The sequence below is a fragment of the Meleagris gallopavo genome, chromosome 2, assembly GCF_000146605.3.
Source record: "Meleagris gallopavo isolate NT-WF06-2002-E0010 breed Aviagen turkey brand Nicholas breeding stock chromosome 2, Turkey_5.1, whole genome shotgun sequence".
NCBI lineage: Eukaryota > Metazoa > Chordata > Aves > Galliformes > Phasianidae > Meleagris > Meleagris gallopavo.
The window spans coordinates 37,043,502-37,071,066 of NC_015012.2; the positions used below are offsets into that span (position 1 = coordinate 37,043,502).

General features: G+C 37.2%; 1 protein-coding gene across 1 annotated transcript in view; it reads left to right on the top strand.

The window, feature by feature from the left end:
• Positions 1 to 27,565, top strand: part of ARID4B (AT-rich interaction domain 4B) — a 77,693-nt gene that overhangs the window by 18,297 nt on the left and 31,831 nt on the right. Inside the window, exons 2-10 of the mRNA XM_031552194.1 lie at positions 3,687 to 3,851; positions 8,895 to 8,960; positions 9,553 to 9,643; positions 13,909 to 13,988; positions 15,260 to 15,351; positions 17,553 to 17,691; positions 21,445 to 21,524; positions 22,827 to 22,900; positions 23,645 to 23,790. Coding sequence (XP_031408054.1) covers positions 3,687 to 3,851; positions 8,895 to 8,960; positions 9,553 to 9,643; positions 13,909 to 13,988; positions 15,260 to 15,351; positions 17,553 to 17,691; positions 21,445 to 21,524; positions 22,827 to 22,900; positions 23,645 to 23,790 — 933 coding nt within the window. The remainder of the gene's footprint in view (positions 1 to 3,686; positions 3,852 to 8,894; positions 8,961 to 9,552; positions 9,644 to 13,908; positions 13,989 to 15,259; positions 15,352 to 17,552; positions 17,692 to 21,444; positions 21,525 to 22,826; positions 22,901 to 23,644; positions 23,791 to 27,565) is intronic.

Genomic DNA, 27,565 nt, shown 5'->3' on the forward strand with positions numbered 1-27,565 from the left:
CGGGACCCCGCGCTTCTTGGTTCCGGGGGGACGGGCTGCCGGACGGCGCCGGCGCCTGTTATTGCTCCTGCGTGAGCTGAAAGGCGTTCCGAGAGGATGTAGAGACGTGTGAACGCGGAGGGAGGGAGGGAGAGAGAGAAGGAAGCCTAGGGGGTGAGGCGTTGTGTTGAAGCTGCTCTGATTGAGAAGTTCGCGGTCTGTCTTTAAATGAGCAGTGGTGCGTGCTGGGCATACTTCTTGGTTTTCCCTTTTAGCAAAACCTTATTGATGGTTTTTATCATAGGCTGCTGAGAAGGCAGTTATTATCCATAGCTCGCAAAACGCTGGACTTTATGTCCGGACGTAAGAGGAAACTCAGGCGAGCATGCTTCACAACAAAATGAAGGCAGAGGCTGCATTTCAGGTTGAATATTACAAAGAATTTGTTCCCAGAAAGTGCAGTGAGGTGGTGGAGTCACTGTCTCTGGAGGTGTTCAAGGAAAGGGTAGGTGTAGGACTTAGGGATGTGGTTTAGTTTGGTGGTCAGTGGACAGTTGGACTCGATGATCTTAGAGGCATTTACAACCTTTTTGATTCATTGATTCCATCCCAGAGATCCCGGACCAGTACCGTAGTGTAGACCAGCAATTGTCTCAATATGAAGCCTTTGGTACTTCTAAGAAGCTCAGAACTTCGTGCTTTAGAGCACTCGGTGCTGCCTCCCCCTCCCCTCAGAGGTGGTTGCAACACTGCAGAGAGAATCTCAGCGTGCTCCAAAATGAGTGAACCGTGTTCTCAGATTTCAGCTGCATTTTAACGCTCTGAAAAGCAAAGAAAGAATAAAAGCAAATCCTGCTGAAGCACGTCAAAATTAAATGCGAAAAAATGCATTCAGTCTGAGTATAAGCATGTCTATTAAGTGACGTAAGCACAAAGAGAAGGAATAACAGAAAGGTAAAAATAGCTGTATACTTATTTTTAATCCCCGTCTAATTCTGGTGGAATTGACTGAAACCTGTTTGAGAACAGGTGACTCATTTAGAGATGGTGAAAATAACAACGTTGCCATCAGAATTACATGAAATGAATGCCAGACTTTGATCACTGCTGTTTGCATTCCTTGTTTGCGTTCTCTGATGCATCACGTCTCTCTAGTTGTTTTAACCTACCATTTTCAGCTGGTCTGTCTGTCTGAATGAGGGGTGGATTTCAAAAAAACTTGACTGGTTTGGGGAGGAATCGTTTAATGTGTTTCAATGGAATGATGAAATTGTAGAAAATTTTTGTTTGGTGTATCCTTTGAAGATTTCATATGGCCATTTCATACTTCAACTACTGTGAATCATTTATACATTTAAATGAAGAAATGTGTTTCACCGCTATAAATTTTCATGCCAAAAGCCGCTCCAATACTTCTTTTTTAGTAAACATTCTTACAGTGGGTAAACAAGTGGTCCGTATGTTTGATGTTCAGAATTAATCTACTTACAGTTGTAAATATTAATGAATTCCGTGGAAACGGGTTAACTGTTTTAAAAAGTAACTTCAGGAGATTTAGGTCAGGGATTAAAATGAACTTCTGTGATATGATAAAGATCATTATGTGATCACTGTGATGTGATAAAAATCATTTCTTCCAGATGTTCATTCTTCAAATGAATAGAATTTTTAGAAAAGCTTTTCAAAATAAGCCAGAGTAATAATAAATTAATCAATACTGTTAATGAATAAAGTCGTTATAAAAGGAATTTGAAATCCTATTTTAAAGTTTGCTGATGGCTGCGGAGTTGTTTCTTCTTCTATCATGAACTTCCTAACCAATGCCACAGCTTCAGATTGTCTCCCTTCTGCTTTTTAATTAAAGTTCAGGATTGATTGTCTTGTTTCTGCTTTTTAAATTCAGGTTCAGAAGTAATGAAGAAAAAACATTCTTAATTTTCCATAAGCTAAACCTAATGTTGGATCCATCCTTGGGATCATCTGTTTGGCTGTATAGGGAAGTGTAGACAGGTACTGACGCATCGAACTCACAGTGCTTGCTTATAGGAGGATTCAAGCTCTGTGCATCCATGCAGACCCAAATCAGATCTGTCTTCTTAAAATAATACTTTGTGCTTCCTTCTGACTCTTGGAAGATCAACCATCCTGAAGGACTTAGCAGCACTGTAGCACTGAGGAGTTTCTTCTATTAAAAGCGGAGGAGAACAGGAGAATGCACCCCTCCTAGGGCATTGCTTACTTAGCAGGAGAATCTGTGGCAATTTTCCCCATTCAGATTTATGTTGACACTTGATTAACTGTGAGCACTCAGCAAAATGAAGTTTATTGCTGTCCAAGTCCCTCTTTCAGCATCCTTCCAAGAGAAGTTGCAGAAAAGCATTGCAGCCTGCCTCGAAGGCAAGTGTGTTAGCACTGTTAGAGAAGCAAGAAGGAAATGGATATCAGAATCCTCACACTGCTAACAGCTATCTACTTAATCTTAGTTGAATTTTATTGTTACTAAATTTGTAGTAGAAATGGATAGATGTTTATGGTTATAGTACTCTGGTACAGTTGTGTATACATACAGAGAAGGGAGCAAGAGGTTGAGGAAGATTCACTAGAGCATTTAGGTTTCTGATTATCTTTGCAAGCACAGGTTGAAAAGTTTGCTGATGTTCTGTCTGGAAAATAATCTGTTACCTGAAAATGAGCATTAGACTTGAAGGAAGAATCAAGGTAAAACGTAATTAATATGTAGCTAACACTGCAGCATCTTATGCGTCTCAATTTCAAGTTTTGTTTTCCAATATTCTGCAGATATCTTGGAATGTGCCAGAGTTGCTTCTTGTAAGTTGTGTCTGAGTCCCTTGAGATGCAGAAACATAACGTGGGCTTGGAGGGCTTAAATCTCTCTTCCTGGTTGTTATTTGGGGCTGCACGGAGGCTTGCAACTCTTGGAGATGTAGCTCACTGTTGTTGCAGGTCTCCTCTGCCTTCTTTCTTCTGACCTAGTTTCTACAAAATGATTGAGAGAGGTAATTCAGGTATCCAGAATCTCCTTTCCCAGATGACAGTATGTGAGGTTGGATGAGAGGATATGGCCCTCCTTTGAAGGAGCAGAGCCTTTGATATGCCCTCTCTGCATGCTATTTGGACCCTTATTTTCCTCCTGCACTCTAAAACTTTTGTTTCCCTCCTCTCTTGTTTTCTATTTTTCTGCTTGGATGTTCCCTGTTTCTCCTGTTATTTGTTAGAGGGCCTCTTCTTTCGTCTGGGCCCTTGCCCTTTGCTGTGTGTTCATCCTGTCTTTGTTCTCCTGCACTACTTTGTCTCTCAGGACACTCCTGGCAAGCGTCCTTCCATATGATTTACTTCATTCAAAAGTAAAAGAAGCCAAGTTTCTCCAGAGATTTTTCTACTTCATTCAGCTTCATTTTTCATTAGTATTTGTGGGAACTAAAGCAAACACCAGTGTGTTCACGAGCTGTATCGAATTTTGAGGCAATTGTAGGAGAAGGTGAAGCATTCAGTTGGCAGTGAATTGGTCATCTACTTACTGCATCCTCAGGTGGTGACCCATTTCAGACAACTGTGGTGTCAGATGATTGTATTTATGGTAGCTATTGCACGAGCAGTGTTTCTAGTGCTACGACATACGTATACTGTCGGGTTTCGGGGCTGTTTTGTAAATACTCTGTCCACAAAAGCTAGTGAAACAATGACAGCTCTATTGTCAGTGGCCAGCAATTAAAAACCAGCTATTTTCCTTTCTGTTCCAGGCCATCGATGAGCCTCCGTATCTTACAGTGGGCACTGATGTGAGTGCAAAGTATAGAGGAGCCTTCTGTGAAGCCAAGATCAAGACAGCAAAAAGACTTGTCAAAGTCAAGGTATGTGATTTTCCTATAAATGTGTGTGGGTTTTTTGGGGGGGAGAGGGGAAGTGATCTGTGTTCAAAATACTCCTTCCCTTGGAGTTTGACAATGCAGTTACTACAATAACAATAAGCTTGTTGTTGTTGTGGGGGTAGGAGGGGTTCCTCCTACACTCCTCCCCACGCGGTTGAATACATCTTGTTTCTTTCACTGCTTTGTCATCTGTCTGCCTCCACTCTCTGTGGCCTTCAGTGCCATAGGCTGACCTGAAGTAACTGATTACAATGGCAAGTAAGTTTATGTATGGGATAATGTCGTGAGGGGATAGACAGAACTCCTCAAAGTAGATCTAATGTGGGTTTATTTTACTTCAGGAGCACAGGTCACTGCCAATTAGCAGTTGCAGCTAGATAATGCTTCAGGAATGAGATAAAGCCCTGCTGTCTTCCAACAAAGACCTGGAGTATTAATTCCTACAGAATAGCAAGCAGGGAATCTCACTTAATCTTTATAGTGACTAGTTAATGACTGATTGAATCACTGTAAGCCATGTGCAATAGAAATAACAAAAATGTGGGGAGGGAACAGAGGAGACATGCTTTAACATTTATTAGGAATTTAAGATATGGGGTATTGTTTTGTTTTGTTTGATTTTTAGAAATAAAAAGAACAGTATTTTGGCTATGTTTGTTATGTAGTAGGTCTGTGCTGTAGAAAGGCCTTATTTCTGCTGCGTTTCCCTAAAAGCTTCTAATGTGGGAGCAGATGACCTTAATCTTACGTGGAAATATAAAGGACGAGGATCAAGAGCACTTATGTAGAAGAAAATGTATTTATAGTGACAATATTTTTCTTACCTACTTGGAAAAGAAGTGAAAAACATACTGTGAGTGGAAGCAATCCCATATTGAAGAGTTTCCATCATAAACTGCTGTGCAGTGCTTGGCTGATTCTGCTTATGGCACATACAAGGGGCAGAACAGACTGTTTCTAAAAGCCCTGATGGGAAGGATATTGTCACATATGATGATTAATGTTAACTGTAATGAGAAGATGCTGGTCTTAAATCTGACATCTTTAAAAAGTCATAACTATTAACGGCATCAGCTGGTTTATGTTTTACAGCACCATTAAGCTTAAGCTATTAAGTACTGGTATTTAGGCTGTGAGGCATCAGTATTTAAGGACAGGAATTGTATTGTGCCTACATCAGTGAAGTCTTAACTACTGTCAGCTCGAGAGGACTTGTAGCCCACCTTCTTACATGACCACTTGCACTTTTGTGTTGTCTATTGAAAAATATTTTTGTATGGCTTTACTTGCAGCTTGGTCACTGCATTGTTTATTGGAAAGTGGTTGAAAGGGAACAACTGTGCAGGAGAAGTCTTCACTGTTACAGTGTAACACAGAGCATTTAAGCACCAGTACTGTTACTCTTGTATTTTGTGATAAGGTGTTTTATTTGTGAGTGCAGTAGCAATATCTCTTTACACTGAGTTTCCCCCACCAGTTATAGATTGTCCCTGAATTTAGCAGTGATCCCTTGATTTTTCTCTGTTTCTGGCACTTGCAGTTTTCCTCCAGTATTAGCTCTAAGCAGATTTTTATTTACCATTTACTCTAATTTTTATTACCAAGTGGTGTAATTTGTCTGGAATTTTGGTAGTTTACCTGCTGCATTTATTTTTGTGTTACCTAACAGACTTTCCTCTGACATCAAGATATTTTATCCCCTATTCTCTTTTGCATTAGGGTTTCTCTCTTACTTGCAGCAAAGCCAGCTAGCTTCATAACAGAAATTTTAGTTGGAATTTTAGTTTATTTTAGTTCATTTAGGTTTCATAACTGGTTGCTCTGGGAAAGGAGAGTGGCAACATTTTTTTTCATCATCAGGCAAGTAAAATACACTTAATTGCTTCTCCTTTTAACTGCTTTCTTCCTCTGCAAATTCCACTTCCTAGAAAACACTAAGGAATGCCTCCATAATAACTTTTCCATCATCAACAATATTTTTTAAATAATGATTTAATAACTTTATTTAATGTAACTCACTGCAGTGTGTTAATCATTTCAGTATCAGCAGGATCCATACTTCACAGGTTAGCAGTCTTTGGCAACTTCTGTAAATAGTATCAAATTTTACTTTAAACAATATATCAGCATTACACACGTTGTCATGGAAAGAAGTAAAACTTAAGAGTTGCTTGGACTTGTGTAGGGTGTTGAAGGCAATATGAATTCGACTGAAGAGCAAGACTTTCAATGATAGTGGCAGTCCACTCCCTCTTCATAAGTTATAGCTTCTCTTAGAGAGATATTAATCCAGTTTATTTTGACAGCATCTTCTAAAATGCAATTAGTGCTATTGTTTTCACCCACAGCTTGTTCTTGGGCACCCTTCACAGAAATTTTAAAAGAAACTGATTTTAGTGTTTGTCTTCATTAAGTAGAAAGAAGTGAAGCATCTGCTGCAGAGCCTATATAGGACTATCTTTCCAGGATGATGATTAATAGGGAATTTCCAACTGAACTTAAACAGGTTGGCTCAATGATCAAATCTGATTTCTGTTAATACCCAGGTTTTGGGTTTTTTGAACATGTCTGAAGATCTCAAGAGGTGAAAACAGCTGACATAAAAATCCTCTGAAAAAGAGGCAAAGCCCCAATGCACCATTTCAAAACAAACCTGCAATAGCAATATTGGAACTACAGAAGACGTTTGATGTATACTCCTTTTATCTTAGTGTGTTGTGACTCACTCGTGGCTTGGGGAGGGGTGTATTTCCTTTTTGCTGTAAAATACACTTAAAGATAGTTACAGAAGAGGAATTAAACTGGGTCTCTAAACGGTCTCTAAATCAGAATGAATGTGCTGGGTATTTCATCTTGTGGTCATGTGAACTTCAAACTTTTGATTTTTACATAAGTTCCAATTGGGCTTAAGTTCAGAAGAGTGGCACTAGCTCTGTTAATCCTTCTCTCTTGGTGTGGCTTTCAGGTTACAAAATATGTCCTGTGTCTATCTGGCGGACAGGAAGTGTTTGCCACCAGTAGGTGGATGATGTGGCTCTAAGAAGAATATACTTTCAGTTGACGTTGCCGTTGATTTTCTGTTAAAACCACAAGATAACTCTTCCATGAACTATTGCCTCTAGAGCAATAAAGCATTTTAGTGAATTTATTTTCTAATCAGCCAGTCACAGTGGGCTCTCCTCCATAGCTATAGGTTTTGTTCTCAGCTGTTTGCTACTCTCAAGGTTTGCATAACTCTTAAAATCTCTCCCTGAGGTGCCTAAGTAGGAACTTGTATTAGAAAACACTGTTCTAAAGGAGATTTTGCTATTGCTGTGTTTTACAGAGGAGCCTCAGTAATCGTGAGAACACAATTTCAGGCACCCTTGCGAGCTAAATCCCACAGCATGGTGTAGAGAGGTTGCTCCAAATGTAATGCTTTCTGTTTATTTCCTTGGAAACTACAACAGATACACAAAGCAGAATACAGCACCATTTGATAGAGCAAATTCTCAGCTACAGGAAGAGCACTGTTTTTAAACATAGTCATCACCATTAGCTATGCATTTTCACCAGCGATGAATGAAAGCCTGCGTGCTGAGTTTGTAAAAATCTGCGCTAGCGGAGATGACCAGCTGTCACCACTGCTGAAACACATCAGCCGCTGCCTCACTGTACTCACATCCACTGTTTGGTCTCCATGAACATTCAGCAAACGTTGATGAATGTCAATGAGTGTGTTTTTTCCATATGGAGGAATTCAATTCTGCACTTCTGCTTCATATGCTCTTTCATATCAGATGCCGTTTTGTCAGACTACCCCTCTATTGCTGTCTGTCACACAGCAACAACGTGATGAAATATTGGTGGGAAGGTTTAACCTCTACTGCCATACCACCAATACCCACCTCTGATGTTGTGGGCCATTGTAATAAAACAGGAGGCATTACTTTTGGAGCAGTACTTCTAGTACTTCTAGTAGTGCTATAGCTGAGAGTTAATGTTTGACAGCTGAATCTCAAATGACACTGTTAGCTATTGTGCATACTAAATAAAATGTCAGACACTTTCAATGAGCGGGTCTTCTCTGATGAGCTTTAGAACATCTTTTGCAGGTATTAATAAAATGTACCCATATGTAACACAAGAATTTTCTCAAGGTTTCCCTGATTTTAAAGCAAGAGTGGAAGTAAAGCTTCAGGTTCAATTGATTCTGTGACATAAGGTGTGATCAAGTTGGTTTTGAGTGAAATGAATAATGAATATCAGAAGCATCTGATATGGATAATTTAATCATAAATAGGGCTATCTAGCCCATTTTTTTCTGAGGACAGTGCACATAGGATTAAAGAATTCCTACGTCGTTGGCTGTTAAATAGAAAGCACGTCAGAAATGTTTACAGGATTTACTTCTGTTTTGGGAGGCTAAAAACATAGCTATCTGGACATTTACTTCTAGTTTCTAGCATGTTGCTGGGTTGGCTGGCATACACTGAAGGGCCAGAATATTTTCTTTGGGTTGTTTATTTTGTTGAGTTGATAGCAGTACCCTATGTGATTTAATGCAGGTCTTTCAGTAGTGAAGAAAATGCACTTTAATAAGCAGCAGCAAAAAATTCTGCACATTACATGCGTTTAGATATGAGTACTAAAGTGGTTTGATTTTAGAGCTCTGAAATGTAAACATTTCTTAACTTATTTATGCTCGAAGCATTGGAACTTCCTCCTTTCTTGGTATGGTACTAACAGTACAATTACATTCATTAAGAGACCTGCAGAAATTCTGAGCTGCTAAACAGCATTGGTAAACTGTTTTTTGTCACGTCCTTGAGTGTAATAGGTCTTTTGTGAAAGGTTAAACAAAATTAAGTTTTGGCAGCTAAGAAGTTTTCCTCATTTCTAAAACATTTGAGTGAAAGTTTCATCAAGTGGAATGATTACGATGATGAACTGCAAGATGAGAGTAAGGGAAGAGCTATTGACATTTGCATGTTCTTATGCTGCTCAATGATATCAAGTGATTGTCAGTTGATTTATATTTTTTAGGTAACTTTTAGGCATGACTCTTCAACAGTGGAAGTACAGGATGACCACATAAAGGGCCCTTTAAAGGTAAGAAACTTATTTTATATCTTGCAGGCTCTTCAAAAAGCATTCTTCAGTATTTGAAATAAACACGTATATACAGTATGAGGTGGAAGTGGAAGGCTTATTTTATTACATAGACTAGATAAAACCATGAAGCATAGAAAGCAATGCCGCAGTGCTAAAGTTCTTCCTTTTCATGTTAAGCTTCCCTCTGTAGTTAAGAGAATGCAGCATACTGGCTGATGCAACCCTCTTTGTTCTTCTTGGACTTAAATCTAAGAAGTTTGGCTGACCCTGATTTTTAGCTACTGTTGCTTTGGAAAACACAGCTAGAGCAAAAACTGGGCAAAAGCTCTTATACAAGAGAATGACATCACTGAGACTGGTTCTTGTTCCCCACCTGCTGGCAGGAAATAATCAGCTCAGTTAAGTAGGCTTATTTTAGGAAGAGTGAAAGAGAAGTTTTAAGGAGTACAAACAGATTCAAATGAAGCTGCAGAGGTGTAGTATCTTTAACTGTGTCTATATTAATTAACTTTGTTGGCTGAATACAAAAGTGTTAACTTCATTGCCTGTTTTAGAAGCGTTCCAATGCTAAATGGCTTTTGTATTTTAGGTAGGAACTGTTGTGGAAGTGAAGAATCCAGATGGAACTTACCAGGAAGCAGTTATCAACAAATTAACAGATGCAAGTTGGTACACTGTAGGTAAGATAAACAGTAAACTATTTGAAGAAAACTGTTGACTTAAGTAAGTGAGTAGCCTATGTTTTTCTTCGACATGTCTTAAGCATGGTGAGAGAAATTTTTTTGGAGATGCTCTTATATTCAAGGTTTGTAGTTTAGAAACAGAAAGCCAAAAACCCCGCACAAAATATCAAAATTTCTTTTTGTGTTTTTATTGGAAACATCACTCATCACAATGTGAAATTGACATGTGAAATAAGGACTAAATGAGCTGCTCTGTGATTGGGCACTTCTTAGTGTATGTAATAACAGTATATGTTATTAAATATTCCAAAGCTTAACAATTTTTTTTTTAAAGCACAGATTGCAATATTTGTTTTGTTTCCCACTCTTATACTTTGCCTTGATAACAACTGCTATAGAATCAAAGTCATAGCTTTTTTCTTGTTTTTTTAAGGTCTTCCTGTTCATTTTCCCTATTCTAGTATATGACATTTAAGACTTCACATGATGTATCCACAGACCCCCAAGCAAACCTTGATTATTATTGTAATTTTACATAGGATTTAGAATCATGAGTTTTAGCCTTTGATGCTGTGTGCCGTTAGATCAGTCTATCCTGGGGAGAACAGGTCAATGGTAGAGTGATAACATACTTCCCATCTGTGCACTGGTACTGCTAAAGCTGTAATAGGAACTTCTTGAGAAGTTGTGTATTTGTCTCATTGATTGATACTCCACATGTAGGAGGATGGAGGACCAGATCTTGAAAGAACCTTATCAAGAATTACTTGTATTGACATACTAAGAGTTGTTACTGCTTAAAGCACTGTTGACCGCTTAGGGAGAGTTTCCTCAGCCTTAGTCCTTTTAGAAAGTGTCACAGAGTTAACTAGATCAATCTATGCCCATGACAGGGAGGCAATAGGCCCCTGGGCCCCCTCTGGCCCCACAAAATGGGAAGGGAAAGGGAAAAGGGATAGGGAGATGGGAGGAAGGAAAAAAAAAACAAAAAAACAACAGCTGTAGTGATCTGTGGAGGAAAACTTATTTTACTAACTATGATATCGGAATGCAAGGTAACACAATACAATACAATCTAATTGAAATTGAGACTAATAAATCAAATAAAATAGGAGAGAGTTCCTGAGACTGAGTCAAACCTGAAAAGCTTGGAACTCCAGCACCCACTGCAAGGCAGTAAGAGACCACTCCACCCAGAAGGGCCAGATCCCATGACTTCCATAATGTACAGGGATAGATAACTGGAATTGGAGCATTAACACTTTAACTCCCAGTGCACTACATGATGTTATGATGTGGAATACTGAAAACCAAAAAACACAAAACCGTGACAGAAAGGAATACAGGTATGAGTTTACATCTGATCTTTTAGATAAGTGTTGCAGAAAATATTTCAGTTTTCCTATGAAGTACAATGTATGACTAAAGGAGAAAATAGGCCAGCATAGGATGAAACATGCAGTATACAGTCATTAATGATATTATAGATACTTGGTAGTTAGTAGAGATAGATCAGATGTGAGAGCTTCTAAGAACAGAATGGTATAGCTGGTGTTAGAATGGTGTGTGCACATACTTAAGTTTCTGAGAAAGCATGCGTTTAACACTTCAGCAATAAGAATAAGATAGGAACCAGAGCAGATTAAGTTTTGAAGATAGGTGTCATGGAACTGGTTTGTAAATCGAAGTAGATATCTGTCAAAAATCCTGCACTTGAGAAAGAGGATGAAGAGAGATGTGAGAGTTAGTAGATAAAAGCAGATGAAAGCTTGTTGACCTTACAGAATCAGTAAAAGCATCACAGCTGGTGACTAATGCATTTGAGAGAGAACTGACTCTAGCAGTAGATGGTTTGAATAATCTTTTTGTCAGGACAGTGAGTTGAGTGGGTCTGAAATTCACACTATAGCAGTGATGACTTTGCAGATGTGAGTGAAAGTCCAGCTTCAAGGAATGGTCAAAATTTACCAAATTTTAGAAGTAGTGCACTTCTTAACCAGCAGGGTTATCTAATGTTATCATTTGTTGAGAAGTATCAAAGTACTAACATTATTAATTATTTCACGAGTAAAATTACTTAGATTTGGAAAATAAGACTTTATAGAAGAACGGATCTGAAGTAGTAGCATTCCAGAAGTTGTTAATGTGTTACCATTTGCACCACTGCAGCAGTGGTGTGTAGAAATAACAATAACTGTTGTTCATGTGTTGAAGTAGTGTGATCTTCTTCTGCACTTTTTTTCATCATTATGCTGCTGTTTTGCTTTTTTCCTTTCTTGCAGTTTCAGGTTAAGTGTTTTAAAATGTAGTACGCATTTTTATGTCTGCTTAGTAGTTAGTTTTGAAGATGTCCCATTAGGTTTCAATTTCATGTGCTTTAAAGCCTTATGTGCTATAGAGGCCACATGGTCTTTAAGATGATGATGCTTTTCCATTCAGTGTGTTAGGTTAGGGAGCAAGGTTAAGGATCCGTCTGACAGGGAAACAAGCAGATTACCACATAGGATACATAACCTGCCTGCCTACCTAGCTCTGAATAGGTTTACCCTTTTGTAGTCAGCTTATCCCTTGAAGAGGATAGGCTTTTTTCATAAGCTCTCTTTATGTAAGGGCACTCAGTTATGTTAATTAACACTAACTGAATTAGGAACTGGTTGCCTTCTATTTCACTTAATGACAAGAGGTCTTAATTGTATGTTGACCATTTGAAATGTGCCTCAGAAGTTGGTGTATTCTCTTGTGCAGCCCTTGATACTTTTTCAACACATTTTTAAGTGTCAAGTGTGCATCTGTAATTGCTGTTTTTCACTAAACTGTACTCAACAATTACTGTAGTGTAAAACACAAAATGGTAATCTCAAGGGGTAGGGTTTTTGCTTGTTCTTTAATAGTAGCGGATTATAGGGATGAAGAAAGGAATCTCAGAACTAGGTACTAGTTACTTCTATATTAAATAAATATTAGTCTGGAGTTTTGATGTACCTTGGTTGTTTTGTGTATTTTAATTAGTAGATGTTGAAACTAGAGTGCTGCACCTGCTATTTGATGACACGGCTGAAAACTAAACTCTAATCTTGCCAGGCATCTTCTGCTGGTTGACAACAATTCTCTGAACACTGTTATTTTGTCTCTTGTTTGTAAAAGTGCTTATGTATTTTTCCTTTCCTACCACATGATTGAATTTTAATGAGTCAAACTCAGCAGTACTGTTGACTGACAGAAGAGAGCTTAAATGAGAGTGAAAGAGACATGTTGAGAATTTGCTGAAACTTTAATTTTTAATCTAATGCTGTGGTTGTTCCCTGCCCCCCGAAAGTCTTCAAGGTCAGTGCAGTGTGGGGACAGGAGTATAACTGCCATCGCTGTTGGGGACTGGAGAGAAGCTCAGTTCTTTGCTGACTGAACAGTGGAAGTATAACCTGAGATACCAAATTTTCATCAACTTGATAAAAGTCTGCTTTTTTATATGGCCAGTTTATCAGCCTCTCAAGATGATACATTGGACGTGTGCAATGTACTTCTGGATTTAAGTGGATTAGTTGTGAAGCTAAAGCCAACTGTTTTACAAACTTGTTTCCAGTTGACCTCATTCTGTTGCTTGAGATAATGGAGCCCAGGGACTGCATGAGTAGCAGAGAATTGAGAGGGCAGGAGCTCCACAATTCTCACTACAACTGGTTTTGCTGACTGTGCTTTGACTGTTACTTGTCATCCTATTTAAGCTATATATCACTGCCATTGTGTAGATTAGTTGGATGAAATCAGCAGAGATGAATGCTGAACTTTTAAATAACAGTGAGCAGTAACTTTTTTTCTCCAGATGTTCATCTGTGTTTCTCCATAGTATGTGTAACTTCCAGCTGAAGATGGTAGAGATTCTGATTTTAAAATAATGGTCTGTAAAAATGAAAATGCTATAAGAATTGCTCTTCACTTCTAGCTTGCATTGGGGTGTGTGTGTGTGTCCTGATCTATGAATTTTATGTTCTCAGCTACTGGTTAGTTAATATTCCATTTACCATATAAAAGCACAGAGTAGCTATAATGAAACAGCAGCTTGTGTATTTGATCACTTTGCACTAACGTTCTAGTGGTGGATATCTAGCACTATCTAGGCACAGCTTTGTTATAAGTGCTAGCTGCAGGAAGATGTTATCTCTTATGTTATGACACCTAAAGTAATTGCTTACTGATGCCCCCATTTTGAAAAAACAAATCTTTTTTTCTCTTGTTCTTCTGCACTACGTATTACTTGGTGACAGTATTTGATGATGGTGATGAGAAGACTCTCAGACGCTCTTCGCTGTGTTTAAAAGGAGAACGACATTTTGCAGAAAGTGAGGTAACTGAGCAATTTTAATACAACTCTTTATTGAAAAAAAAATTAAAATACATCTTTTGTACCTCAGTCTTCAATATGCTGTGTCCATCCATGTGACTAAAAATAATGACTGTGTAAAATATACCTTAAATGGTTTGGATTCTGTTTCTTAAAACCTGGGAATATAGCTGAATTTCAGCTTTGTATGTAAACTTTTGATGTATAAAATAAATGTTCCAAGTTTTTCACTTTTGTATTACTAATGGTCCATGGATTGTGGCTCACATGGAAAGCAGCAATCACGTGACTTTGCTTTACATGTTGCAAAAAATCTGTAAATATCCATTGCAAAACAATAAATATATATATAATCTTTAGACATCACTACTGCTGGTTTTTAATAAGTGATGAAACTATTTTGTGATAGCCGATAAAATTGACAGATCAGTACAAACAACTCGCAGGTATGATTCAGAGGAATATGTTTACTGGAAGATGTTATGCCTTTAAAAGAAAGAAAAAGATGTGCACACATGCCAGCAGCTTTCAAATTTGGAACAACTCTTTTAAATTGAAATTGCCTTTTAAATAGGTAACAGCAGCCTTGAAGATACTGGAGGTCCTTGCGGTGCTTGCGTTGATGATTTAACAGTCTTGCTGATTGAAAGAAGTTTTCTTTCTCTTGTCTTGTTTTATTGTTAATACTCAGTATCAGACCAACTTCAAATTTGTTTTGGAATGCGTCCCATATCAACTACACATTTTTTCTTAGTAAATCAGTTTCTTTACTGTAACTGGGTTATCTCCCTGTTTCATTTTATAGGGGAACCTTTGTTCATTTCTAAATAGATGATTCAATATTTAGTTTGGTGATAGGACGGAGACAAAAATTCATCTTCTAGAGATGAAGTATCCCAAGTTAGGAGGATACCTGATACTCCATTCTCTGACTTTGAATGGTCCGAAGTCAGGACTTTAGTAAAATACTTGTGCGTGTGTTGGATGAAAATTAATTTTGTTTGGATATAAGGGAACAGGAGTGCTTTAAAAGAAACAAATGCACAAATGCAGACACACAAAAACCCACGAAGCACACAACTGTTTCTTTTAAACCTTAAAGTAGTGACATCTATTCTATCTCTTTACTTTGGAAATGAGACAGTCTGTATTGACAAAAATTGTTTTAACTGGGTAATAGAGACTTACATTTTGGAGAATTACTTACACAGTTCTTGTGTATGAATGTACCTGTTTGTTTTTTTTGTTGTTGTTGTTGTTTTTTATTTCAACAGACTTTAGATCAGCTTCCACTCACAAATCCTGAACACTTTGGGACTCCTGTTATAGGAAAGAAAACAAACAGGGGAAGGAGATCCAATCATATGTAAGTTTAATGGCTTTATATCTGAGTTTTTATTAAATTGTGAAGCTCTCAGTATGTTTTTTATTAGTTGTTGTATGTTCAAACTAAAAACAAACAAAAAAAACAACAACAAAAAAACCCTAACCAACAAGCTATATGAAAAGTATTGTTCAGTGCTCAGATTGAAAGTCAGTTTTAACTGTGTTGCTGCATGAAAGAATTACATCATCTTCATGTTATCAGTATTTAAAATGGTTGCGGGTATTGACATGTGGGCTTTGACAGTCTACTGAACTTGAGCTAAAACCATTATAACAGTCTTTGTTTAGCTGATCTGAAGTGTTTGTAGAAAGCACTGGAAACCTCGTGTAGTCTTTTGGTCTCCTATTTACGGGGTCTCTGAAGAGCTTTTAGGAATAGAACAGTATTATGATTTGCAGCAGACCTTACTGATAGAAAAATAAAGGTTAAGAGTAGTGACTTGATTTCCTGGGTGCTAGAATTTGTAGTAGTTGGGAACTTGAAACAAACTTAGGAAATACTTTTTTTTATTCTTTCTTCTTTTTAAGTTTTGAGGCAGTAATGGCAAAGGTGGGGAAGGAGTTAAAATGCTTGAACTATCCCTTCATGCTTTGGCTTCTTCGTAATAACTGATACTAAATATTGCCCCATATTTATTCATGTAGTTTGGTGGGGTTTTTGTTGTTGTTTTTTTTTTTACTATTGTAATGTAGTGAAGGAAAAAGACAAGCTGACACATACCACAGCAAACATGACTGCAGCCTCCTTGGTGTTGTTTTCTCCTCTTTTTCCCTAATTGTACAGGATGTTGTTATGGCAGAAAGAGCACACTTATTTTTATCTTATGGTTCATACTGACTGAACTGGGTAAAAAGACAAATTGTACAGATGACGGTAAGCTCAGCTAGATTGTGATCTCTCCAAGACAGCCCTGGCTTTCTCTTGTCCTTGACTTTATTCTCTTCCCACAAGAATTTCTGAAACCCCGGGAAGCATTCTGAAAGAATTCCATACTGCATTTTAAAAGAAATCATTAATTAAACAAAAAGAAAAAAAGGTTTTGGGGAGAAATAATGCTTTTATCAATGCTGCAACTAATGTGAAATGGAGTAGAGAAAACAAAACATGGTAGTTAAGCTTAGACTATAAAAAAAGCAAATGCTAACTAAAAACGAGTCTTCTGTTAATGCTGAGCTTTGTGCACAGAAACAGTTATGGGAAAAATGGAAGATAGCTTTTATATTCTGCATTGAATGCTTATTGAACATGCTTATATTTTAACTTTCAAAGTGAGTAGTCAAAAAATGTAATGTTGAATAATAGAAAAACAATAATATGTGTGTATATATAGCTACTAATGCTGAATATATATATACATATATATCTTTTAACTGGTTGCACTTAATTTTATTTGGAGCTGTTTCTTACATTTCAAGTCTCCATATGGTTAAAACCAGCTATAACTTCATCCTGGAACAGCCAAAACAATGACCTGAGACCTTTTGATAATCAAAATTCATTTGCACCTTTGCTCATCTACTTATGTTCCTGCACTTTGTTCTGTATGAAATTGAAACAGCTATTGAAATGTATCAGTGAAGATTATTTAAAAAGCTATTTTGGGATAGACTTTTTTTTTTTTCTTTGCTGTTTATCTTTGTAGCTGACGTTTCTTCAGAGATTTGGAGATTTGTTCTCTTAAAATAGCTTTCTGTTCTGTATGGAAGACGACAGCAGGCTTGTAGACTATGGCTGTTACAGTAAAACCATGGAGAGATTAATCAGTTTAAATTAAAGTTGATTCAAAACAACAACTGCCACTGTATTTTTGAATAGTGTTTCATTGGGGCAAAATTAAGATTTTGAACATTCTGACCATGCATTTCTATTCTTCCATGTGGATGTGTATTGTTCTTATTGTTCTTCTGTGTTGTTTGTTTGTTTGTTTTTTCCTGGCAGGTATTACTTGTACATATGCATTTCTGAGTTTGTAATGGATTTGTAACTGTATTTTTTTATTTATAAATATAATTATTTATGAGGACATAAAATAATGTTATTCATTATTATTTTAAATTACTCAACTTCAGTTCAAGTTGCTATTATTTATGCTATTTTTGACAATGAGCTTTGTATCACTTGTAACTGTAGTAGGCTAGAGATTTGAGTGGTTGAGTTTTAAGTCTTTTTCTATTGTTCAGTCCTGAAGAAGAATCTTCATCCTCTTCCAGCGATGAAGATGAAGATGATAGGAAACAGAGTGATGAGTTACTAGGAAAAGTTGTGTGTGTTGATTGCTTCAGTGTGGATAAAAAGAAAACTCTGTGGTTTCCAGCCTTGGTAAGAATTTTATCTTTAATTTTTTAAAGTTCCATGTGTTGCTAGGCAACAGAGAGGTGGTTTTTGTTTTGTTTCCTTTTTAGTAGATCTACGTTGTTAGTAGAACTTGATACATTTCTTAAAATGTGAATGCTATAGTATTCATAGGAAAGACTGTATGTGTAAATACTTTTATTTACACAAACTCACTGCTAACACGGCTTCAGTTTTCCAAACAGTCAGCGCTCACTGACCTATTTCCAGCTTGGCAGTGATTAGTATTACTACCAAACTAATACTGGAAGGCTTTCAACCTGTGCTGTTGTATATCATTTTTCTGAAGTTGCAGTATCGGGGGAGAGAATCGTTACAAGTGCAAAGAGAAAGCTTAGTAATTAAGTAGGCATGAGTTTTTCTAGTTCCAGTATAAAGGCATTTGATAATAAAAGCAAATACTTTTAATTTCTAGCCTGTGGTAGAGAATTGTCAATAAATTTAGTTTAAAGTAACGCTGTAGTTTTTTACTACAAATCTAATTAATTTTCCTTTATTTTGGTTTAAAGACAAACTTCTAACAAAATATATCTCTCTTAGTCTAGGAATTGCATGTGGATGGACTTACATATTTGGAAAATTTTTAAATTTGTCCTTCACTAATTTGAAATGCTTGAATCATTTCTCCTTGGCTTTGCTGACAGTGATTTTACTGAATTTCAAGACGACTTCCTCAGCCTTTGAAACAATGCTGTTTTGACATCATACTCTTGGTAGTGTGTGCAGTATCTCTCAGTTGCAACTTTCTAGACATCACCTCCTGTCTTGTCATGCGGTCCAGAGGCTTTCCAGAAGGATTTGTTTTGAAAGAGTTGGTGGGAGAGGATGAGTCATTGCAGTCTCTTCTACAGCAACAGAGAGGGCAGTATAAGCGGCAAGGAGGTAACCCTGCTGATGAAAGATAGCTTTAAGAGAACTTTTCAGTAGCAGAAAGGAAAACTGAGCTGTTTCTTTATTGAAAGCTGTCGTCAAATTTGGTACAGTACCGCCTACCTGCTGTTGATAACTGTGCTGCAGTTATATTTTGTGAACGGGTCAGTTTGCTGGCCTGCTTTTTTTTCATGCTGCTGTTAGGCCTTGTGATGATCCACATAATTGACAACAGTTTCCATTCTAGACTCTGGTAGCTATTTTGCTTGGATGGGGTGGAATGGATAATTAGGATAGCTGTGGATTTGATCTTAAGAATTAACGAAGCTCTGTTGCTCGTTCTTCCAAGGTATATAAAAAATCCATGTTCTTATTTCTTTAGCTTTCATTTGGGGGTTGGCATAGCTTGTTCTATGTGGAAAGTGAGTAAATGAGAAGCAGCAGAGGGATCAAGTTGGAGGGTGGAGTTTGTTTACTCTGAAGTATTTTGTCCTAGTTGAACTGTTACTTCAGTAATCAGTTTTACAGTTCTGCAAATAAATATGGTATTGTATTTAAACTTAAAGGTTATATCAAAAAATAGATTTACTGCCTAAATAGCTTCTTCCTCTTCCTATAGCTGTGATATTCTGTTCTTTTATATTTTAAGGGATTACTTGTACTTTATCAATGAAGTAATTTTATTTTGTTTCTGAGCAGTTTTGCTTAAACTGCATAGCGTGGCTGACTAATTATGTGAATAATGAACTGAAAATGCAGGCCTCAGATGCTGAGGAGTATGCATCTCCAAAATGCTTCACTTTCACTTTTTTATTAATGATGCTGTATACAAATACAGTTTGTGTTTAAACAAATGGAGGACATCGAGCAAGTTGATTATGAGAGAAGGTCAGAGATCAGTCTAAACCTTTACAGCAGAGAACAGTTGAGATTAGTAATGGGATTGCTTTGGCTACAGCCAGGTGGGTTGTAATTTATAAAGGTCTGAACTGTAGAGGTCTATGTTTTTGTTTTTTGTTTTTAATTGTTTTAAGGACTCAGTGGCTGATTGCATTGGCTTAATCCTACCTGCGTTTTTTTTGTTTGGTGGTTTGGTTTGTTTGTTTGTTTGCTTCTTGTTTTTTTGAGAGCAGTGACTAATTCTATTTAAAATAAACAAAAATGTCTGGCAGTTGCACTTCCTGTTAGGTAGTGTGCTCGGTAAGCTTTATAGTATTACTTGGTTAGAATGTGTGCTTAAAGGCTTTTGGAAGTTACAGTTAGGAAATCTTTTCACAGCATTTTCAGAAAACTGGGCTTACATAGGATCATCTCCCTCATCCTTCTATAAATACAATGGAGTTTGTTTTGCAAGGAAATCAACAAGACTTGATTCAGGGAAAATTGAGATGATGCCATTGTGTGTAAGGCACTAGATGAGATTGTGGTAAGCTGTTCTCTAAACTGTGAATGGATTTGTGACTGCTACAATCTTGAGGCTGCTAGAAAATCAGTAGCTGAAGTCAGGCCAACTTTTCAATCTTTAAAGAGCTCGGAGATTGTCTGTTTTAAATGGGGAATGATTATTGGTTTATTTTCGTAGATACTGATGCGTTCCTGCAAACTGTATCTCAGACTGCATTTTAAGTAGGAAGTTTCAGTTTTTGTATAGTACTTTCTTTGGAGATTGTGAAACACATGGAATTTGGGGACTTGCACTGCCAAGTTTTACTTCTCTTGAGCAGCCTGTTTAACCTGTGCTGTATGATAAACAATGCAATTGGAGTTTTCACTTCAACTTCTAGAACTACATAGCTGACAGCCTACGTAATGAGAGAGACAACCGTATGACGTACAGCATCTTTTTCTATCAAACACAAAGTAGGACTGTAAGCAACTGCTCTAAGAGAAGAGGAGTTTACCAGGACTAAATTAGAGTTGCAGTCATTTGCTGCTCCTTGGGGCTTCGTATCAACCAGAGTTTTCTTAACTTTCTGGGAGCAATTCAAGTTTTGAGAGAAAAATGGAAAGGATGGAAAGGGCTGCTTTCCTGTTCTGTAGGTGTGGAACATCAATGAATAATGTATGTGTTATCAAAGTCCTCAACTTTGTAAATTAATGACTTTTATACTAACTTAAAAGATTCAGATAGCTTTTAAAATTGCAATAAGCTGAAGGTGGTATCTCAGTGTTAGGCTAGACTTAAATTTATTTCTTGAATTAAAGAGCCTATCATAACCCTTGTACATCAGACATTTTTATCTCCTAGTAGGTAGCTTATTGAGACATTCAGGGTCAGGCTGCATGGGGCCCTGTGCAACCTGACCTAGCTGTAGGTTAGTTCATTTCATTGCCAGGCAGTTGGCCCATATGGCTGTTAAAGATCCCTTACAACTCAACAGATTCTATGATTCTTTATAAAATTGTGTGAGCAGGGGTTTGTTTGGTTGTTTCTTTTTCTCCTCTGAAACTGTGAGTTATAACATCTTCGCAATTTCTGGGCGTGTTCAGAAGAGATCCCTGATGGCAGTGTCTGTTGAGAGATGAGCCTTTTTAGGATGAGGAGTAGAATCTACTGTAGTGACGTGACAGGTACTTAGTGTTTGTCAGAAGGTTTTTTTTGACCTTTCTCTGGTGGCAGCAGCTAGTTTCCTCCAGGCAGCAAGCATGGATCTCTATATTCAGTAATTCCAGGTGAGCGAAGTTTTGAGAGATCTTGCTCTTGTGTTTTGAGGGATCTCAGTTCCTTTCATTGCAGTGTTGCTGGAGAGAAATGAACCCGAAAATTTTTTGAGAACCATTGGTAAATACTATTACTATCTTGTTACTCTCTTTTTCTCTCTAAATTTTGCATTTGTAATATCTTTGCAGGTGGTCTGTCCAGACTGCAGTGATGATATTGCAGTGAAAAAAGACAATATTCTCGTTCGTTCTTTTAAGGATGGCAAATTGTAAGTAAGAACGTAGAGACTGATAATTAATAGCATGTGTACCAGTCAAGCGAATCATAGTGTGAGATACAGTGAATACAATACTAATAACAGTTCAGAAAGTTTCTGCGAACATTTTTCTCGTGTTTAGAAAACTGTAAATAGGCTACATAGTGGTAAAATTAGCCCTCAACTTTCTTAATAATTGTTACAACTGTGGCAAATAAAGCATTCTTTTTTTCTTGCTCTGATTGGAGCAGAGCACTGCTTTTCAGAGACATGGCCATGTGCTTACATGTCATTACATGTCATTAGAAGATGGATGTGTTTGTGGAATATAAATATGTGCACAGCTTTTTTTTTGTTTTTTTTTTTGAGGTAAAAGGTGTACGTTTGTCTCAGTATAGACTACAGCTGCGTGTTAGCGTTCTCCAAAAAGAGCTGTGATGCTATTCAAGGGAGGAAGGAAAATAGTGAAACCTAGAAAACCAGTTTGTAGGGGGTTCATAGTAGAACAGAGAACTTTGTGTTCAGCTCATGACAGTAAGGAAGGAAGTTTGATGTATGTTAATAGTATTCTCTTTTCCTGGTTTTAGTTTTAAAAGCTCCAGCTATTTATTTTGCTTAGCTTGTTTTAACAGAATGCTTTTGCAGAAAAGACAGTGACACACTTAATGATTTAACTGTAGTTTAGTTACTTAGTAAGTCTAGGCTATTGCTTTCTGGTGCCATTTGGCAGTTATTCATGCATTCAGCGCACAACACTGGAGAAACACGTTTAAGTGTGTGCAGGCAAGTGTGTGTATACATGCTTCACCCCCAACCTCTCCGTCTCCACAGTCCAAGCTGCTGTTCAGATCAGCTTCTTTGAATCTAGCCACAGCAGAAATTAAAAAGTGCTTTGTATTTTAATTTGAAGTATTTTGTATGTTAATATTAATTTAGGTTTCATGTGGGGGAGGTGTTTGTGAGTGAGTAGTTACTTGCTAAGCTAATGTTAGGTTTTTCTCTAAGGAAATATATACTAGGCAGATTTGAGAAAATGTATTTTAGCAGAAAGTTTTCTTCAATATGTAGTGAATAGATTATGTGCTGTAACTACATTTATGTAGAAGTTTTTATTTTAGTCCACTAACTGGTTAATACCATACCAGACTGTTACACAGTGGAATTGTTCAGGTATCCTTCATATTCTGCTTTTGTATTGTTAGTAATAGTTATGATCTTAGTGATCAGCTCTGTTTTATAGTGTTAATTTATCTTTGAAATCCTTATAATATATACTTTTAATAATAATTCTTGGATGCTTCTTAAATTATCCAGTGTTTCTGTGCCAAGAAAAGATGTTCGGGAAATTAGTGAAACTTCACCAAAGCCTGATGCTCTGTTAAAACAAGGTAAAAATAGCTTTTAATGAGAAAATGTGTGCATCCATTTATTTTATGCCAGTTGTACCAACTTTGTGATGGATTGATTCATGTCGTAAAAATGCTATAACTGTTAGAGGAAAAGATCCTATATATCTTGAGGCTAAATACTGCTGAAAACCTGTAGGAATGGTTTTCTTCAAACAATAAAAAGCATCCTGTATTAAATGTAGATGTGTCAAACAAAGGATGTAATTGTACAGTGCTTGTTAGTTTTGTAGGTTATTTACTATTTGGCCTTTGTGTTAGACCTTAATAGAGTTATTTTTATCACAGTACTCCTGATAGGTCTGAGGGTGTTACTTTTATGCACACAAGAACCTGGAATTGTGAATTTGTTTGAAAGCTGAAGCTTGTGTGATTTAACTTCTAAAATGGGATTGTAAATATTTCCTCCTCCTTTTCCTCTTTGTTTAATGTGCATAAATTGCAGTGTAAACTCATTAGTGGAGGGATTCTCTCAAATATATTCATCATCCTAATAATAGCTTTGAATAATTTGATGTATGGAGAAGATGAGGCTAGTATGGCTGGGTAAGGTGAGTAAAGATGGACAACACAGGGAATTAGTTGAAGTTCTATGAAGTTGGGGTGGAATAGTTAATTAGCAGTCTTTGCTTCCCCTCAGCTACTTTTTTTGATTAAAACATTTGGTGAAATTGATCCTTCCTGCACTGCTAACAAATTCTGGTCCTAATTCTGGTCCTCTTCCAGCTTTTGACCAAGCTCTTGAATTCCGTAAAAATAAAACTGTTCCTAGTAACTGGAAAACAGAATTGAAAGAAGACAGCTCCAGCAGTGAAGCTGAAGAGGAAGAGGAAGATGAAAAAGAAAAAGAGGATAACAGCAGTGAGGAAGAGGCAAGTGAAGTTACTATGCAAGTAGCTTGGATACACAACTGATGTTATCAAGACTAATATTTAGTTAGGAATTGTTATTATTTGACAGCATATAGCATCTTAATACAGGCAACAGTTTGGCTTCTCAGATTTTAAAATCTCTGTTTAACAAAGATTAATGTGAAAATATCAACATGGAAGTCTAACAGTTATCTTTGAATCACTAAGCAAAAAAAAGTGCAGTCAGTGGCCTGTGTCAGTGAAACTTAAAAAAAAAAAAAAAAAAAAAAGTAAACTCAGATTCTGCTTTTAGAATCTTTCCCATGCTGATCTTAATGCAGCCACAGAAGAGTTACAGTACCTTGTGAGAAACTGAGCAGAGTGAAGAAGGGGTAGATACTGGTGTGTGCTCTCATGCATATTGCTTTTACTAAGAGAAAGAAAGGTTCCCTTTACTTATGCATATTTCTAAATGGAACTTGCCCACTACCTGTTAAAGGTTAAACCGTCTTCCATCTGGAAAGGTACATGTTTTAAAAACACCTAAATGCATATCCTGATGAAGGATATGCAGTGTGTTTTTATTACTTTAAAACAAACCTTCAAAATGCACATATAATCTGCTCAAGTGCTGAGTTTAATTTCAGAGTTCAGCACTAACATTTATAGAATTCTTTCTTTTCTTTTCATCTATCTACTACCTTACAGCCATTCTCAGCGAAAGAGTAAAGCATTTCTCTGCAGGCGTATGCCTTTTCCTGGAGCTTCTTCTAGGTTCCCTTGGAGGAAGCAATTGGTTGATTCAAAGAATACATGAATGATAAATCTGTTCAAAATCTTTCTGGAGGGTTTTAAACCCTGTTTCTCTCTTTATGAATAGGAAACATGCATGCACTGTAAATATCACTGTCTGATGTTATCCTCAGAAGTTTCTGAGGTGTCAAAACACTTGTTCAACTTTACGAGCATCCTATTCTTTGGTGAAACTGTTGCTTTTGAGTATGTGAAATCATTAAAAGCATATCTTGGTGTTCTACCAAGACTTTGCATGTGTAGAAGATATATTCTTAGTATCTTAGTGGTTGACAACATTGCCTGTGGCAGAGAGGTTGCAGCTAGGTGATCTTTGTAGTCCCTTCCGAACCGAGGCGTTCTATGTTTCTATGAACTTTCTCTTTGCTTTGAAAACACCTGTTTTCTTTGCACAATTCTGTTTCAGTATTGAAAGGCAGAGGAGTTTTTTCACCAGAGCAGATCATCACGTTTCTTAGAGCAAATGTCAGTCATGGCCCAGTTGGGTTTCCACTTCTTTGATCACTCTCCTTCCAAATAATGCATTGTCTTTCTGTAATAATGTTGCTGGTGAGTGTGTTGTGTTGTGCAGAAGGCCGTAGTTTTCCTTTATGGCAGTGTAGTAAGGTCCATGTAAGGTCCATGTAAATAACTGCACACACAAGTGATGGTAAGCTTTTCTACTGATTGTAGAACTACTACCTCAGTAAATATGTTGCTTAGCACATGTTTCAAGGCCTAGGGAAACTTGTTATCTTCTATACAGCAGCTTCACCTGAGGCAGCATCTCTGAGCTATTGTTCCTGACCTGTGTTCTTGTCACTTTTGAAAAAATAAGCCAAAGTAGGCTCGTATGGTCCTGTTTTGTCTCTTTCTCCCCTGTATGTTTGTCGCCCTGTCCTCCTCTCTCAGTTTCATGCTCTCAAATTACTGTCCGGCCCATAACTATAGATTCTTTTATAAAGCAGAAACTTCAAGTAGCTTCCATTGATCTTTCACTGCTCACTTTTAACTACAGAAAGCAGAATCTACTGGTTTTCTAGTAGTGAAAAGAAAAGAGATTTTGAGACTCTTGAATAACTACCAAGAAATGTGAGTTGTTGTACCTTTCTTTTATCCTGTTCTACTGAAGAATTGCTGTACTACAAAGCTATTTCTCTGGCTACCCTGATGTGAAGAAGCAGAAGAACTTTCAATCAAAGCATGGAGTCTGTGCACTCCTCTTTCACCTTTGTTCTCTCTTTTGTACTGGAAATATGGAACCCTGCCTCATGCTTGGTTTTCTAATTCTGTTATTCCCTCCCAACTTTTGGTCCAGAAAAAAAAAAATTATGAGGAAAGAAGAAAATTAGTGGAAAGAGCTTTATCTAGCTGGCTGTGAAGCTGGAAGAGAGGCTTTTTGAATCTTTCACTTGGCATGTATTTTCAAGATCTGTTTCTCTGATTTGTTATGCTGCTGACAGTAATGCAGTAAGCTGAAATTTCCATCCATAGTGGAAATTTAAAGAGCGTGATAGATAAATGGTTGTTATGGTCTTTTACTGACTACATAATCCTTCAAAATTGTAGTTCTGGCATACCAGAGGATGAGGCTCTCTCTTTTATTCATTTTTTTATTTTAGGGAGGATTCAAAAGTGCGAGAAAATCTTTGCCACTTTTCCACACTTGCAGGAGATTAGGCAGCTCTGATCTAAATTGTGTAGTCCAATACGTGCTCTGATACATTGAGAAACAAAGTGTACTTCCATGGACTCAGTACAATTCTTGATTTTTTTCCAGAGCAGGTTTATGTCTAGCCATGGATGTGATGAGCAAGAAGATTTTTACCTCTGCAGTGTAACATATAGTCATTTTATAGCAGTCATTCCATCGCTACTTATTTTAGGTGGAAATATTTGCCATCTTTAGCTATGCTGTTTGTAAATATTTGACCTTGTAGCTTTTGCCTTTGGAGAGACAGTTTCAGTACTCCCAACTACCAAGAAACATCTTTTCTTCAGTAGGACCTCTGGGCTTGTTCTTTACAGAGCACCACCTGCAGATAATTCTAGCTCTTTCCAGGATGTGTTGCCCTCTTTTTCTGCTTTGTAAATGAAGGAATGGAAAGTGCTTTCCTGTCCTCTTCTGAATCTGATGGTAGCCAAAAGGATTGACAAGGATTCTCGCTTTGCTTCTGGATTAAAGTACTGTGTGAATTTTATTTGTTGCTTTGAAGCATGTTGCTTTTTTCTAGATTTCGATATCATCACATAAGCTAATTTCTTTTACCTTAGTGACATAGACAAATTAGAGGCTACAGAGCAACCTGCTTAGTGCTGTGGTTAACTAACTTGGAAATAAGCAGAGATGACAGAATATGGTATGTCTGCCTTAATCCGTTATCTAGGAAACCCTGTTGTGTACTCAGCGATTATTGAAGAGATTCCATGAATGTTTTAGAGAATATTAACAGTTAACAGAATATGTAGCATGTATTGATTTTTGTAAAGACTCTGAGAAAGAAGTCTTTTCAGAGGCACACAAGGTCTTAAGCTTCCCACTTAGCACACTTTCTTAGAAGGCTTTATTGGGAATATTAATAAGGAATATTCGCTTGGCATTTTGACACCTCTTTGCATTACTACGTTTGAAATATAAGTACTTTTCAAACATTTACGTCTTACAGGGAGGAAAGAGCAGCAGTGTTATGTTCAGCCTACTCATCACCTTTATTTTAGTTCCCCTAACAGACGTTTTGCATCTTGAAAGTTTTGTTGGGTTAAAAGCTTTCTCCTTCCTCATCTTCCATACCTTAAATACTCCGTGAGACCACTTTCTTATGGTAGGTAGTCTCTTGTTGGTGAGGAATGGAGGAAAAAAAAAAACAAGAATAGGTGTCCTTGATCTCTTCACCATGTTCCAGTGCGTACTAGTAAAAGTCCTATACTAGTACCTGTCATGTGTGACATGATGAGAAGGAAAAGAAAAAGAAAAAAAAAAAAAAAAAAATCCACATCTCTGCCT